The 11963-nt window shown below is 53.3% G+C and overlaps 1 protein-coding gene across 2 annotated transcripts; it reads right to left on the bottom strand.

Moving 5' to 3' along the window:
- Nucleotides 1–3010: 3010 nt before the first annotated feature.
- Nucleotides 3011–9309, bottom strand: LOC102538212 (melanoma-associated antigen 8-like). 2 transcript variants are annotated; one of them, XM_072956443.1, is made up of 3 exons: nt 9166–9309; nt 6092–6196; nt 3011–4782 (listed from the first exon to the last, which is right to left on the bottom strand). In XM_072956443.1, exon 3 carries the CDS (start codon nt 4734–4736, stop codon nt 3606–3608), a length of 1131 nt encoding a protein of 376 aa, XP_072812544.1. In that variant the 5' UTR covers nt 4737–4782; nt 6092–6196; nt 9166–9309; the 3' UTR covers nt 3011–3605. The 2 variants fall into 2 exon arrangements, with proteins under 2 accessions (XP_072812544.1, XP_015105426.2); XM_015249940.3 differs by having other exon boundaries at nt 6092–6188.
- Between the last annotated feature and the right edge of the window lie 2654 nt (nt 9310–11963).

Raw genomic sequence — 11963 nt, 5'->3', positions numbered from 1 at the left:
TTTATAATCTCAGCAGACTGAGAATTTTCTCCTTCCTTGTGATATATGCTCAAAATCTTAATTTATGAGCTTCTGCTACCTTCTACATGACTGAACATTCCTGAACTCCTGTACAGGTGCCTTTTGGCACACTGCAAACCTGTATTTTCCTCTGGGGCAAGTACACAGACAAGGGGCAGTGAAAGGATGGTTGTTTTAGTCAGCTCAAACTGCCATAACAAGATACTATAGATCGAGCGGTTTAAACAACAGAAATTTATTTCTTTTCTGGGGTTTATAAAGTACAAGGCCAGGGTGCTGGCAGGTTTGGTGTCTGGGGAGGACCTTCTTCCCAGCTTGCAGACAACCATCATCTTTATTGTCATGTGGCCAAGGGAGATCTCTAGCTTATTTCTCTTCTTTATAAAGACACTAATCTCATCAAAACCAAATTAAAACGAATTACCTTCCAATGGCTCCACTTCCTGATCCTACCCCATTATGGGTTATGAATTTGGAGATGGGACACAAACATGCAGTCCATAACAATTATTGGTTTTTCTTTTAATCACAGTTAGCTGCTAAGGAACCATTTTCACCTCCTAGAAAGATTACAAAGTTTTTTTTAAGACTTTAGCCTCAGATGTCTGATTACACAGATTTCCATGGTCTTTCCTTATCTACCATTTATGAGAAAGGCTTTGGTTTTTAACCACATGGGTAAGCACATTCATCTGTATATGTGTTCAGTGGCCAATTTCAAACAAGACATCCCATTAAAATCCTACTGCAAATACTAGGATGCTTTTTAGAAATAATGTATCTAACTGCAGAGCTATATCCCAATAGCCAGTAGATGATGTGCCAAATCAGACTCTGCTAACAAGCCTATTTGGAAAACACTTTGAGAGTTTGTGAAATACAATGTATTAGCTTCCTAGGCCTGGCTAGAGACCTTGAAGGAGAACGCCTTCCCATGGTTTTCTCTTACCTTCTGATGATCTTCAGCAGTCTTTGGCATTTCTTGCCTCATAAATACATCACTCCAATCTCTGCCTCCATTCTTCATATCCCTTTCTTTGTGATTCTATGTATGTGAAATCTCCCTCTCCTTTTTCTTATATGTGCATCATTCACCGTATTTAGGGCCCAGCCTAAATCCAAGATAATCTCATTTAAAGATTCCTAACATAATTACATCTGCAAAGACAATTTCCAAATAAGATCACATACAGATACTGGAAATGAAGACTTAAATATATCTTTTGGGGGGTCACCATTCAACTCACTACTGATCAGTCTAAACAACACTGTCCAAATTGAACTTTCCAAATTGAACCTTTAAATCAAAGGGGCTGTTACTATCAGGATTCCAGAGTGACAGATGCAACAGCCAGGGGGCTTTTACAGGGAGTGGGAATGTTCTATGTCAGGGGAAGGCAAGTGGTTCTGGGTTGTCCACTGGGAGCAAGGCACAGCCTTCAGAGGATGAGATAGTGAGGAGCGGGCCAGTAGGCCACGGTTGGACACGAGGGCACACTGGGGAAGAGAGGGGGAAGGTGCTGCAATTCAGGATATTGCTAACACTGAACACAAATGCCAGTACCTGGGCAGAGTTAGCTATTAAGGTATCATAGGGCTCTAAGCGGGAGAACCCCAGATAAATAAAGCTCAGACAATCCCCAAATTATGTTCTACTCTCATTTCCTCTTCCTTCTCTGGGCCTGCTTTTAGTACCTTGTCACATGGTCCTTCTTTTTGTCACCTAAGATATTATAAAGCACTGAAAAGAGAACTGGAATGAAAGACAGAAGACCTGCCTCAGGCTAGGAGTGGAAGCAGCCTGGGCCCTAGATGAATTCAGACCACGGTCTAGTCTCAGCCCTGTCACTTACCAGCAGTATAATCTTGGGGAAATTACCAAGCACTATAAGCCTTAGATGCATCCTCTGTAAAATGGGTTTGATAGCCGTCTTGTAGGACTGCTGGAATGTACATAAAGAAAAGCATTTGACACAGTGCCTGGCATTTATTATAACTTAATGACTGGCAATTATTTCTAATATTATTTTGTCCCCACAATGTACTGCCCTCTCCTCTGAGATTTTGTTTTTATCCAGGGCATCTCAAATAACAAGCAGCTCAATAGGAAGTAGCATATCAAATCAGGCAAAAATGCAGCTTCACGAAACTCATTAAATTTTTCCTCTTAAGGATATATTAATTTGGGTTATGGGTTAGTCTTCTCCAGCTGATATAACTCAAAGCTCCTAGAATTTAAAGACTAACTCCTTCCTTCCCTCCCAGCTGCTCATTCACCCAAAATACTATTTTCATTCATTTCACTGCCACCAAATCCTAGACTTTGCTTAGGTTTGGCCTAACTACACTCAAGATAACCTACCTTTAATGTGATTTTAACAGGGTGGGCTCTGGCTCTCTCAGCCCAGGGAGAGGGGTGCTAGCCTAGTGGCTTCTGGGTACCACCTCAAGAGAGTATCACCCAATTCTCAAGAAATCACTGCAGATGACATGTATAGAAAACCTTCATTCACTGTGTTAACTGCACTGGGACAAGAGTTCAGGGCACCTTCCATATCTGCCCCAGGTGGAGATCTCCCTCTGGTTTTGTCCATGATCCAAAGTTAAACTACTAAGCAATTTTCCATTCCAGGCTTTTCTCTCATCCCTAAAATACACAGTCTGAGAATCTGGCCCCTACCACCACCCACAGCTTAACTTACAATTAACTCCCATAAAAGGAATGCAGTTTCCCAAAGCCCCAAACTCCTTTAACACAGGACATTTCTATTCGATGGCTCCTGTCTAGAGTCTCACCTCCTTACTCCTTTTTTTCACTTTTTCTTTAGGTAATGGAGGGTAGCTCACCATCTTCCTGATATTACTGCTGCTCCTAACTTCTAGCAGGGGTGTGTTCTGCTTATCCTAGAATTTCCACTATTAACACAGTGCTTACCAAAGAGAAAATATCCAATTAATGTGTGATGAGTAAATGAGTCAGTGAGCAGTCTTTCATTTATTAACATTTATTAAGGTTACTTCTACTTTCTTGAATAAGCCAAGCAAATCCAGGTATATATATTTTAATTTTACAGAACAATAGACTAAAGTGGTAATGGGAATTCAAAAATGAACCACCTTTTATAGTTTTACATTTTTCTCTATTGTCTGGGGAGTTCTTTCACACTTCCAAGGACATTCATATTCCAATGTCATGTTATCTTGTTCCAGATCACAAAATAAGATGGAAAGTTCCCCAAGTTGATTTGTAAAATATCAAAACTCCTGTTCTCAAAACTGATAAACAGCAATAAATGTGTGACCAATGTCATTCAAAAACAGATTCCAAAGCTAGTAAACTTATTCAAAGAAAGAGTATTTGAAAAATACCAAAAAGAAAAAAGAAGATAAACTTTCAAGCAATGCATACAGGAACAGGGACACAAAGTTGTTACACAGTATATTCTCCTCAGCCTGACCCTGGCTTTCCTCTACTTAGAACGCTGACTGCCCTCTCCAAACGCAGGGTGAATATTCGGGTTCATTTTTCAGTTAGAGCAAGAGCAGCTGCTGAGCAATGCTGCACAGTGAACACGGCAGTAGTACTACACACTGGGCTTACCCTGGCCCTGACTCTCTTTCTCATCTCTTAAAGCCTTCTCACACCAGCTTGAGAAGGTAATGGGGTCAGTCCCTTTGATCTTTGCCAAAAATTCCAGAACTTTCATCTTGCTAGTTTCAGCATGGGCCCTTGGACCCCACAGGAATTCGTATCGTGGAGGATCACTATTAGGCACCTTCTGGTACACCAGATAATTCTGCTCCACCCAATCTCTGGTGAGGAGCTTCCTGGGCTCCCCATAAATGAAGTGCTCCCTCCCAGCATACACTCCTATCATACTCAGGAAATCCCAGATATTTTCCTCAGGGGTGCAGTTGCCCTCTATGAAGATCAGACCCAGGATGATTATCAGCAGGCCATTTTTAGGCATGCTCTGGTTATCACTATGTGTCTCAACATGGGTGAGGTCTAGTGAGTTGACAAGGACATATGAGTGGATTTGGGGGTCTACTTCCTTCACATCAATGCCAGAGATCACCTCTAGGCACTTACAAGCTTTCTTGAAGATCACAGGGAATTGTTTCTTGTACCTTTTGATGACAACCTTTAGCATTTCTGCCTTTGTGATGGGCTCCTTCAGTCGATACTTGAGGATCATGAAATTCACCAGATCAGCCACCTTCTCATTTAGCAGGTTTCTGGTGTCTGCTGGGGCCTGGAGAGAGTGTGTGTCATCTTCTTCTTGGCTGCTGGAGCTTCCATCTGATGTGCTCCATGATGAGGAGAAGGAGCTCTGAGGACACCGGGGAGGACCCAGTGTCACAGCAGCAAGCTCCTGCTCCTCCTGCTCCTCTTGCTGCTCCTGCTGCTCCTGCTCCATCTGCTCCTCTTGCTGCTCCTGCTGCTCCTGCTCCATCTGCTCCAGCTGTTTCTGTTCTTCCTCCTGCTGCGCCTCCAGCTCCTTCTCTGGGGTGCCCGGGATCATAGGAGAGGAAATGGGGGAGGTAGAGGGGTAGGAGAAGGTGAAAGAACAAGAGGAAACGGAGGCAGTCTCTTCCTCCTCCTCCTCTTCAGCTGTGGGGACCCGTATCCCACTTAGGATCTGAAAGCCTGGCTCAAGAGTAAGGCGTGGACGCTTTGAAGAGTGAAACATGATGACTCTTTTCGGAGGCATGAGGTAGAAATGTGAGCAGGATAGTGGGAGATGGGATCCCACGGGCCTGGGGGACAAAGGGAGAGGGTCAGCGGCCTCAGCAGAGAAATGCACCCTTAGCATCTCTGACAAAGGCTGCCTTACAGGTCTCCTCTTTGGGGGATGCTCTAGGGCCTCACGGGGCTCCTGTCTCCCGGGACAGTTTGTCCCCTAGGAACCTGTAGGAGGATGTGAGAAAGCTCCCTGGGGGGCGGCCAACCAGCACAGCCCAAGGCTTCCAGGGCTAACTGTGGGCGGGCAGGATCAGTCACTGTGGATTCTCTGTTCTGGGGTGGGTGGGGTCCTCGGTAGACATTCAGGGTGTGCACCTCACCTTGACTCCTAGCACTGCCTGGGCTTCCTCTGCTCTACTGACCTGAGGACACATGCCTCAGACCAAGGCCCTCACCTCGCGGATCCCGGAGCCCCTGGTAGGTGAGCAGGACCGGGTTCTGTGAGGTCCCCACTGTTGTGGAGTGGATGATTCCCTCCATGCTAGGGCTCTCACCTTTCCTCTAACAAGGCCTGTGCCCCCTCCTCCCCTGCCTCTGCTAGCCTAAGACCAGATCTCACATTCCTGAGACAGATGGGAAGGAAGTGAAGGCGCTTCCTGCCCAGGGCCTCTGGGAGTGACAGCAAGGGCTGAATGAAGTCTGTGGGTTCCCACTCTCTCCTAGCTGAGGGTTACCCTCATTCCTCACATTAACGCCTGGTAGGTTCTGAGACTCCTCCCTCTGCTGCCCTGAGTCTGGCCTCTTCAGAACAAGCCCTCACCTCCCTGAGACCACCATGAAGGAAGTGAGGGTACACCATACTTGGCCGCTGTGCCCAGGGCCTCCGAGAGCTGACATCAGGGAAGGGCAGGGCTGGGTGTGCCCTCAGTCCTCACTCAAGGTCCTTACTTGAAACTTTGGCATAGTCTAGGACTCTTCCCTCTGCTTCCCCTCAGACTGCTCAGAACAAGGCCCTCACCTCCCTGAGAACCATGGACAAAAATGAGGCACCACATCTTGCCAGCCCTGCTAGGTCCTTCCAGTGCTAACAGAAAGAGCTGAGCCCACGTGTTCTGTGATGGGGCTATCCTCAGTCCTCCCTCACGGCATCCATCTTTGCTCCTGACAGGGCCGAGGCCACCCTCTGCTGACTGGACATCACTCCCTCAGACCATGACCTCACCTCTCTGACACCTCCCTCACTCTTGCAGAAAGTGAGGGCATACTATATACAGCCAACCTGGCCTGGTCCTTCCAAGGCTGAGGACAGGAGATGGCCAGACTCTGTGGAGTCTCTTCTTTCTAGGGTTGGAAGTACCTTTAGTTCTCACCAAGGGTCCTTACCTTGACTCTGGTGGAGCTTAGGACTCTTCCCTCTTCTGACCTGATGTGGCTCCCTCAGTTGACCTGTCTTCTCACTCAGACCAACGCCTCCACCTTCCTGAGTTCCTCAAGACAAAAGTGAAGAGATCACATTCAGCCACCCCTGCCTAGGGTCTTCCATGGCTAACATCAGGGGCTAGACCCCTTCTGTTCTGGGATGGGGGTGGTTCCCTCTGTCTTCCCTCAATGTATTCTTTACTCCTGGCAGGGCCTCGGCCCACCTTATCTGGAGACCTGAGACCATCCTCCTTAGACCAAGGCTTTATCTCCCAGGGACTCCTCCACTCACCTCTCGCAGGAAGTGAGAATACACCACATCTGGGCATTCCTGCCCAGATTCTCCCAGGGTGGACAGTGGAGACAGGATGGAATTTCTGTGAGAGTCCTTCTGTCTGGGTTGAAGTGTAACCTTAGTCCTCCTTCAAGGCCCTTACCTTACCTTGACCCCTCACAGATTCTGGGACTTCCCCCTTTGCTGATGTCATCAGCTCAGACCAAAGCCTTTACCTCCCTGGGACACTCCAGACAAAGTAAAAAGATATCAAATCCAGCCACCCCTGCCTGGGGTCTGTTCTGGCATGGGGAATACACTCAATCCTCCCTCAAGGTATTTATCTGTATTCCTTACAGGGCCTGTCCTACCCTTTGCTGACCTGAAGTTTCCTGCTCCAACCCAGACCTCAACTCCCTGAGAGGCTCCAACCCCTTGACTTCTGGTAGAGCCTGTGGCAAAAGTGACAGTCCTCTCCTCTGGTCACCTACTCAGATCCTCCCAGGGCTGAGATTCTGTGGCATCCTTCTCTTCAGGGAGGGGGGCCTTCAGGCCTCACCAATGGCCCTTACCAGACTCTTGCCAGGGCCTGGGACTCCTCCCCCTTCTGAACTGATTTGGCTCCCCCTCAGACCAGTGCCCTCACCTCTCTGAGAGCCTCCCACACACAAAAGTAAGGAAATGCCACATCTGGTCAATCTTGCCTGTGGTCTCCTGGGGCTGACAAGAAGGGCACAGATGGGTTGGAGCCCCCTCTCTCTAAGATGGGTATTTTAAGGGTAGGTAGAGGCCAAATCTACCTGGGAAGGAAGGTCATCTCAATCTTCCCACAGAGACTTCTCTTTAACCTGAGGTCCACACCTCAGAAAAAGCCTCACCTCCCTGAGACTCCCAGAATGCAAGTCAGTAAACAGCACATTGGCAACCCGGCTATGTGACCTCCCAGGGCAGACAGGAGGGGCAAGTTTCTGTGAGACCACTCTCTGCAGGGTGAGAGGTCCTCTAAATCCTCCCTCAGGGTCCTTATCTTGACACTTGGCAGCATGTGGTGCTCTCTCTCTGCTGGACATCCATCAGACCAAGGTCCTCACCTCCCTGAGACCCCCCCCCCGAAAAAAGTGAGTGGGAGCCCACATCTAGTGACCATCCTTGGTTCTCACATGTTGACAGCAAGGACAGAGAACTGCCGGGCCCCATCTGTGCCGGTGCAGAGGGTACCCTCAACCTTTATCTGGCCCCAGATAAAGCTCCCTCTGCAGAGCTGTCCTTGTCCCTTCAGACCTAGGTCCTCACTCCCCTGAGAACGTCCAGATAAAACAAAAGAGAAGTCACAATTTGCCACCCCTTCCCAGGATCTCCTAGGGCTGACAGCAGGGGCTGAACCCCATCCATTCTGTGGCAGAGGATATCTTCTGCCCTCCCTCAAGGTACTCATATTGCTCCCTCAGACAAAGGCCTCACTTCCATGAGACAAGCCCCACCGCTTCCTGGAGGGGTGAGGGAGCACCTCGTCACTGCCTGAGTCCTCCCGTGGTTGACAGTAGGGGCAGAGTAGGGGGTTTTGTGGGGCTCCTCTGTCTGTAGAAGGTCCCCTCACCCATTCTCAATGTATTCCTATTAATTCCTGACAGGGCCTGCATCTCCTCCCTTTTTTTGACATGAGGATGCTCCGTCAACCAAGGCCACCATCTCCCTGAGATGCCAGAAAAAGAAGTCAGGGAGCTAAAGAGGGGCGCCTGTGCTCCACAGCCCTTCTCAGGTTGTCTCAGGGCTGACACAAGGCTGGGCGTCTGTGGGCCCCGCTGGCTGGACCGTGAGGCCCCCTCAGCCCGCCATGAGGGTCCCCACCTTAACACCCGGCGGAGCGGGGACACTCCTTCTTCTGACCCGAGTCCCGCCCCAGCTGACCAGGCCTCCGCCCCTCAGACCCCCAAGATGGTGCCGGGGGGTGAACCCATCCAGGCCGGCCGGGGCGCCCCGGGGCTGACAGTGAGGGACGGGTGGGGGCCTTCCTCCGAGTCCTCACCCCGATGCCCGCTGGGCAGGGCCAGGGGCTCCCCGTCTGCCCACCGGAGTCCGTCCCCACGCGCCCCAACCCACGGCGCCTCCGGCCCGCAGACCCCAGGGTCAGGACACATCACATCCGAGAACCCTCCGGGGCCTTGCGGGGAGGGCCTCGCGGGCCCCTTCCCTGTGGGCCAAGGGGGGCACTCTCCTCCCTCTGCATCCGCTCCTGGCCCGGGTCCAGCCCCGCGGAGGAGCCCGGCCCCTCAGACCCGCGAGGCAGGCCTCAGGAGACGCCCGGCCGCCCACAGCTGAGAGCAGGGCGGGGGGGCGCTCCCCTCCGTCCTCAGCTTGACGCCTGGCAGGCTGGGCCTCGCTGCCCTCCTGGCCCGGCTCCACGCTCACTAACGAGCCTCCCCTTGCTTGCGGCGGGACACACCCTATCCAGGAAGTCTGCTTGGATTTCTCAGCGCTGACAGCAGGCGCGAGCGCGAGCGGAGGGGGGCTTCTCCTCCCTGCTGGCCGCACCTCACGCCCGGCCCCTGAGCCTGAGCCTGAGCCTGGGGCTCCCCCTCCCCTGACTGGGGTGGGGCCCTCAGACCAGCCTCCGGGCCCTCAGACCTCCCAAGTCCGAGTCCGGCGACACCGCAGCTGACCACCTGCGCCCGCGGCCTCCGGGGCCCATGGCACCGGCAGGGCGAAGCTGCGCCCCGAGCCTCTGCGGTGTGGGGTTCTCTCCTGCCGGCCTCAGGGTCCTCACCTTGAAGCCGAGAGGAGCCTAGGGAGCCTCTCTCTTCTGACCTCAGTCCGCACCCCTCAGAGACAGCGTCACGTCCCTCAGGCTCCCGAAGTGCAGGTCCCCACACACCACATTCGGGGGCCCAGCTGGAGCCTGTCCGGGAGGACGCAGGGGCGCGGCGCGGGTTCCCGCTCTGCCTTATGGTTGGGTCTGGGGTTCCCGCTCTGCCTGCGGGGCGGGGCCCGGGTTCCCGCTCTGCCTTATGGTTGGGTCTGGGGTTTCCTCTCCGCCTGCGGGGCGGGGCCCGGGTTCCCGCTCTGCCTTATGGTTGGGTCTAGGGTTCCCTCTCCGCCTGCGGGGCGGGGCCCGGGTTCCCGCTCTGCCTTATGGTTGGGTCTGGGGTTCCCTCTCCGCCTGCGGGGCGGGGCCCGGGTTCCTGCTCCGCCTGCGGGGCGGGGCCCGGGTTCCCGCTCTGCCTGTTGGGCGGGGCCCGGGTTCCCGCTCTGCCTTATGGTTGGGTCTGGGGTTCCCTCTCCGCCTGCGGGGCGGGGCCCGGGTTCCCTCTCCGCCTGCGGGGCGGGGCCCGGGTTCCCGCTCCGTCTGCGGGGCGGGGCCCGGGTTCCCGCTCCGTCTGCGGGGCGGGGCCCGGGTTCCCGCTCCGCCTGCGGGGCGGGGCCCGGGTTCCCGCTCTGCCTTATGGTTGGGTCTGGGGTTCCCTCTCCGCCTGCGGGGCGGGGCCCGGGTTCCCTCTCCGCCTGCGGGGCGGGGCCCGGGTTCCCGCTCCGTCTGCGGGGCGGGGCCCGGGTTCCCGCTCCGTCTGCGGGGCGGGGCCCGGGTTCCCGCTCCGCCTGCGGGGCGGGGCCCGGGTTCCCGCTCCGCCTGCGGGGCGGGGCCCGGGTTCCCGCTGTGCCTTACGGTTGAGCCCGGGGTTCCCGCTCCGTGTGTGGGGCGGGGCCGGGGCTCCCCGCTCCTTCTGCCGGGCACTGAGGCGTCCGCTCTCTGCAGAGCGCGGACACGTTTCCCGCTCTGGGGTGGGAAACCACGCAGTCTTGCCTCAGAGTCCGCACCTTAACCCCGGCAACTGCCTGGGCTGCTTCTCTCGTGGGCTCCAGCACAGGGCCCTCCCCTCCGTGAGAGCATCAAGGCGGGAATCAGGGAGCGTTCGGTCAGCCGCCATGAGCCAGGGTTACGGAGGGTGGGCTTCACAGACAGGGCAAGCGCCCCTCCCCGCTCCAAGATTGCGAGCATACCCCCAGATTGTCCGAGGTAGTATCTATATTTACTCCCGACTCGGTTTGGATGCCCTCCCTTTTGCCGACCTGATAATGCGTCCCCGAGTCCAAGGCCCCCGTTTCCCTGAGACTGCCCCTCTCCAAAGAGGATGCGGAGTAGGGCCGTTCGGCCTGACTGGACTTCCCGGGACCTCCCGTGCTGACAGCATGGGCGGCCTTCTGTGGGTCCGCTGCTGTTTGGGAAGGGAGCCCATATAATCTTTCCTTAAGATCCGCCTCTGGATGCCCGGGCAGGGTCTGAGTCTCCTCCCCTCTCCTGCTATGAAACAGACCCACTCAGAGCAAGGTCCTCACCTCCCTCTGATGCCCTAGTGGGACGTTAGGGGACTCCCACAGCTGGCCGCCATGCGTTCCCGCCTCCCAGGGCCTAAAGCAAGTCAAGAGCTGGATTCTGTGACACCTCCTCTACCTGAGGAAGCTTCTATTTGATCCTCCGGCAAGGTCCTCACCTAGATGTCTGGTGGTGATCTGATGATGATGGCGTCTACCTGTCCCTCCCTTCTAACCACATCCAGTGACCATGCCCCGAGGCTTCCCAGGGCTAACCACAGAAACAGGGCAGGGCTGGGGCCTATTTCTTCAGGCCCTCAAATCCTCCTTCAAGTCCTCACCTTGACAACTGGCAAGATCTGGGCTCCTCCCTCTGCTGACCTATGTCTGACACCTTCAGACCAAGGCCTCCACTTTCCTAAGACCCCCAAGCTGGAAATGAAGGGGGCTGTTCAGCCTGGGACCCCTGCCTGGAGTCTCCCAGCATTGAAATCAGCAGTGAAGCAGGATTCTGCGGGGTACCCTCTGTTCAGGACTGGGTGGACTCCTCAGTCCTTGTTCAGAGTCCTCATCTTGTATCCTGGCTTCTCAATTAAGTACAATGGGGGAAATTACCCCTTCCTGCCAGCTCTAACCATTTGCTCAAGTGCAACTCTTACAGAGAACGGTTTCAGGTTCCAGGCTAGATGCCGTGTGGGAGGATAGCAGCACCCATGACAAAGAAGCCCAGCTTCCCACTGGATCCCTTTACCAACCAGACTTACTTGCCATCTGTGGTCTGAGATGCAGCCTCCTATTTCTACAATGAAGCAGGAGCAGAAGTGTAAAACTGTCGCTCCTCCCTATCCTGTCATCTGCCTTTTATTACAAGCTACAAACTCTCCTCGATCTCTCTTAGGCCCGGAACTACCTCACTCCAAACACAGGTTTAACGCAGTCCTTAGTCTCTCCCGGGGTTTCTCATGTTTTGCCATTTAGATGTTATTATCAATATTTGTGAGATATATATTTATTTATTCTCCCTTATATGGTTTTGCAGGCTTTTGGGAGAAGACAGCTGCCCAGGCTTGAGTGTCATCTTGGCAGCTACAAGCAAGGCACTATATCTATAAATAAGAATTGACATCTTTACAGTGACGTGAATCCCATCAATAAATATGATATACTGCTCTGTTTATTTGGGACTTATATTACCTGAATCTATCAGTAAACTTTTATGGTTGCCTCCTTAAAGATCTCATACATTCTTGTGATGAT

The sequence above is a fragment of the Vicugna pacos genome, chromosome X (assembly GCF_048564905.1).
Source record: "Vicugna pacos chromosome X, VicPac4, whole genome shotgun sequence".
In the NCBI taxonomy this organism is placed as follows: domain Eukaryota; kingdom Metazoa; phylum Chordata; class Mammalia; order Artiodactyla; family Camelidae; genus Vicugna; species Vicugna pacos.
This window is presented reverse-complemented; position numbering and strand designations above follow the sequence as displayed.

Excerpts from the sequence above, each read along its gene's own strand:
- LOC102538212 (XM_072956443.1), bottom strand. The coding sequence starts at position 4,736 with ATGCCTCCGAAAAGAGTCATCATGTTTCACTCTTCAAAGCGTCCACGC.